The sequence below is a fragment of the Pundamilia nyererei genome, unplaced genomic scaffold (assembly GCF_000239375.1).
Source record: "Pundamilia nyererei isolate P.nyererei 1_Seehausen unplaced genomic scaffold, PunNye1.0 scaffold00238, whole genome shotgun sequence".
In the NCBI taxonomy this organism is placed as follows: domain Eukaryota; kingdom Metazoa; phylum Chordata; class Actinopteri; order Cichliformes; family Cichlidae; genus Pundamilia; species Pundamilia nyererei.
Window position 1 is genome coordinate 704907 of NW_005187639.1, and position 4369 is coordinate 709275.

At 47.2% G+C, this 4369-nt stretch overlaps 1 protein-coding gene across 1 annotated transcript; it reads right to left on the bottom strand.

The window, feature by feature from the left end:
• Window positions 1-1673: 1673 nt before the first annotated feature.
• On the bottom strand, window positions 1674-3207 carry LOC102215989 (uncharacterized). Its single transcript, XM_005749190.1, has 2 exons — window positions 3131-3207; window positions 1674-2776 (listed from the first exon to the last, which is right to left on the bottom strand). Exon 2 carries the CDS (start codon window positions 2765-2767, stop codon window positions 1889-1891), a length of 879 nt encoding a protein of 292 aa, XP_005749247.1. The 5' UTR covers window positions 2768-2776; window positions 3131-3207; the 3' UTR covers window positions 1674-1888.
• Window positions 3208-4369: the final 1162 nt, after the last annotated feature.

Below are 4369 nucleotides of genomic sequence, written 5' to 3' on the forward strand. Positions count from 1 at the left end.
AACGGTTAAGACATCTCTTCCCTCCGACCTGGACCCGCTTCAGTTCACATACTGACTGCACACCATCACACAGCTCCAACCTTTTCATCGAGTTTGCAGCCGACACAGCTGTGGTAGGTCACATCAGCAACGATGAGGCCTACTACAGGACTGAAGTTAAACATCTGGCCAAGTGGTTCAGCAACAACAACCTGTCCCTGAATGTGGAGAAGACTAAGGAGATCATCACAGACTGCAGGAGAACTCACACTCTGCACACCCCACTAACCATCAATGGTGTTGCTGTGGAGGGTAGGCAGCACCAAGTTCCTGCACATCTCTCCTGGTCAGCAAAGCCCAACAGCGACTCTACTTCCTCTGCAAACTGAGGACAGCGAGAGCATCAACCTCCACTATGAGCAGCTTCTACAGAGGCACCGTGGAGAGCATCCTCCCAGCTGCATCACTGTGTGGTGTGGCTCCTGGGTGCTGCTGGAAACAGCTACGACGGGTAGTGAGAGCAGCAGAGAGGATCGTGGGTACCTCTGTTCCCTCCCTCCAGGACATCTACTGCACCCGTCTCACCTGAAAGCTCTCTGCATCACAGGTGACTCCACCCATCCGTCCAACAGCTTCTTCAGTTTGCTGCCATCAGGAAGGAGACTGAAGAGCCTCGAGGCCAGAACCAGCAGACTGAGAGACAGCTTCATCCATCAGGCTGTCAGGATGCTGAACTCTCTCTCACACCACCTCCCCTCTGAACCCCCTAGGCATACAAAACTCTGAACCTCCACCATCGCCCTTTCACTGGCGGGGAGCAGATCGATCAAACCTTCGGCCGGTGGATCCGGTTGTCGTGGAAGTCTCTGACCCAGCTCCCGGCAAATAAGACCTTTATTTTGAAGGATTTCTTTTCATTGGATTTCCTCTGTCTAACTGAAACCTGCACATCACCCGGTGAGTTAAGCAGCTTTTCTGAACTGCCAGCTGGCTGTGCATATTTTAGTGCTCTGAGAGCTTCTTGTCGCAGCGGAGGGTTAGCTGCTGTTTTTAAAGCCCCCTTCAACCTTAAGCAGCTATCCTCATCGACATGCACCAGCTTTCAGCTCTGTTTCTGTGAACTCCCCTTCGCTGCTGTGTGCAGTAGTTTACCGGCCTCTTAGATATAATAAGGATTTTTTATCTGAGTGACTTCCTAGCTGACTGTGCATCACGATACGACCAGATCCTGCTGCTCAGTGATTTTAATATCCACCTGTGTTACCCAGAGAAGCTCCTGGGACTTAGTGAACTCTTTTAATCTCATTCAGCTTGTTAAGGGTGCCACATTATCTTCGGTGTTATCATATCATCTGTCTGTAACTTACACGTCGAGGATGCTGTATTCTCTGACCAAGTTGCTGCTCATAGTCCTAGTGTTAAACGGGTTCCACCTGTGCGACGCCGTCGTGCCTTCGGCTCAGATACTGCTGAGCATTTTTCTACACAGGACATATGAAGGCCCTCCTCAGATGTACTGTTTGATTGGTCACGATGAACCTGAGTCCAAAGAGGACGTACCTACTGCTGTGATTACTGCGAGGTTCAGTGTGAACTCGGGTTTCTGCTAAATGAAGTCATGTATTGATCCTGCTGAGCTCACCTTACTCTGCTAACAAGCAACAGATGAAGCTTTGACACACGACACAGAGAGATTTCAGATTCTAAACAGACTTTATTGAAAGAGAGACAATAAACAGAATAAAGTGATTCAGAGCTAATCAATCAGATTGGTTGGAGGATCAATGATCGCTGGTGCAGACAAACCTCTGAGATCACAGTGATTGAACATCATTAAAGAAAAAAAACATCATCAGACCTCTGGGTTTCTGCTCAGTGAGCGTGCTCACTTCTTTTACCATGACCGCTCTCACTGATGATAGCACAGGTAGACGGGAGCAGCTCCTGGGTTGCCTGTGTTGAGGTTTTCTGGGTTCACGTTGAGCCCGTCATTGTCATACGCCTGCTTAGCTGCTGGGTCGGCGAGCACGGTGACGGCCTTGATGGGAGCGCTGCCGCTGTCTTTCTTGTACCACAGGAACACCTCCTTTCCCTCGGTGCCCTCGTTCAGATCCTGGTTCACGATTTCATAGCCTTGGTCTTGGAGGCTCTTTTGCTTGACATCACTGGAGGAGATTTCCAGCTCACTGATGGCATCCTTGGGGTCTGTGGTTTGACGGTACCAGATGAAGATGTAGGGCCCTCCTGCTCCCCTGTTGGTGTCTTCATCCACCCGGATGTAGCCATCATTGAAGTTGTCGTCATCTTCCTCAAATTTAGCAGTGGCCCTGATGTCACAGATGTAGGTGGGGTTCTCTCTCTTCAACCACAGATAGATCCAGTTTCCTCCAGCACCACGGTTCAGGTCACAGGCCAGTCTCTCCCAGCCCAGTTTATACTTGTAGGGTTCATCTCCTGCTTGTACAGAGACATCGAGTTTCCTGATGGGAACATCGTACTTTAAGGAACCTTTGTAGTACCACAGGTAGACAGAACCTCCACATGCCCCCTCGTTCAGGTTTTTGTCGATCTTTTTGAACCCTGCACTGGACAGACCCGTGGACATCTCATCGTGGAAGGAAATCTGAATCCTGGTAATTGCATGATCGCCTTTTTTGTACCAGAGGTAGACGAAGTTTCCCCCGGCTCCTTCGTTCAGATTAACAAAGATTTTCTTGAAGCCTTGTTCACGGAGCGCAAACTCCTCGGCTTTGTTCAAAGACACTTGGAGCTCAGCGATGAAAGACATTATGGGTTCCTGCACCAAACAGAGTTGAACGAATCAAGAATCAATCCAGATATAAAAAGGTTTTAACAAGGGGAATCAGGATAGTATGTAATAATGGCAACAGCGCCAACTAAGAAGCTCTTTAAAAGGAAAAAATGCCAACAGAACAATCTGCACACAATCACAGCATCCTTGTGTTTTTATGATATTACAGTCTCCACTCTGAGCCTGAAACCATTAAACTGAACCCAGAGGAACATATGGGAAAAATTGCTTATTACCACCTTTAATTAATAAGATGATACCAAAGTCTTGGGAGATGATTTTCACCAGAGTAAAATAAAGAGTGAAATGAGGACGCCGAGTGAATGGTGGCAGACTTACGTGTGTGCAGACGTGGTCGGCTGGATGAGGTTTGCTGGACGGCTGCTGATCTCACACAGAAACATCCACATTTAAATACACAGCAGACATGTGATCATAGTCACAATATCAACACACGTGACTGATCGTCATCAAAAACCATGGGCAGCTATTAAGGATTGTACTGGAATGACTGACGATGATTATTGTGAGTTATACTGAAAAGGAAAAATAACAAGCGTTAAATAAACAAAGAAGGGTTCAAACATTACTGATTATGTGTTTAAAGTTTTATGTGTTCATCATTTCTGTCTAATAAAACAGTCCAACTTTGGGAAATGAGGAAATGAACAGAGTGGAAAGAAGTAGCACGATCAGCACTGTGGCAGCACAGCTGATCCACTTTCAGTTCTCACATGAGAAATGAAAGTGAAATAAATCTACTGAATTCATGTTTAACTGCAGTTTTTCTTTAGAGTTGGACTTTCCTGATCTTGTTTCCTCCTTCATAAAGTCCACGTTGTCCATTTTGGGTAACCAACATAAAGAAAGATAAAGATTTCTTTGCTCAGTGCTCTGGCATTGTAAAGTGAAGCTGGAGCAGGGCTAACGTTTCAGCAGACTAGCACACACAGAATAAAATGTGTGAGTATGAAAGTGTGACAGGCGGACTAGGCTGGTAGAGAGTGTTGGACTCTGTACTGGTTTAGATCTTTGGATAGAAGGGAAGCACTGGGAGTAGTGGTCACCAGAAGCGGGTTTCTAAGAAGAGAGGAGAGCAGTGGGAGCTGAAGGTTACTGCTGGTGAGGTGGGAATTCTGAACAAGGCCGAGAACATCTGGAGACAGCGTTGTCAATACGTGGAACTACTAGATACTGCAACCACAACACGGGGAGCTGATTTATCGCTGTGGGTAAGCAGATAATGTGCCAGCTGATGAACGTGTTCCTCTGTGAGCTGCAGCCGTGTCTGGCAGGCCCTGAGCAGCCGGGAAAACAGGACGGCTGGGTGACTGTGAGGCCCCAGGTGCACCACCAACCTGTTCATGTGTCTAGCTAGCCTAACGATTTCTGCCCAGTGGCTCTTACTCCAGTCATCTCGAAGTGTCTCGAGAGGACTCCCAGCCACATTCAATCTCCACCAGTTTGCATACGGGAAGAACAGATTCAATTCAATTCAATTCAATTCAATTTTATTTATATAGCGCCAAATCACAACAAAAGTCGCCTCAAGGCGCTTCATAGATACAGAGAAAAACC

Coding starts and splice junctions, on each gene's coding strand:
- LOC102215989 (XM_005749190.1), bottom strand. CDS start 2,767: ATGTCTTTCATCGCTGAGCTCCAAGTGTCTTTGAACAAAGCCGAGGAG.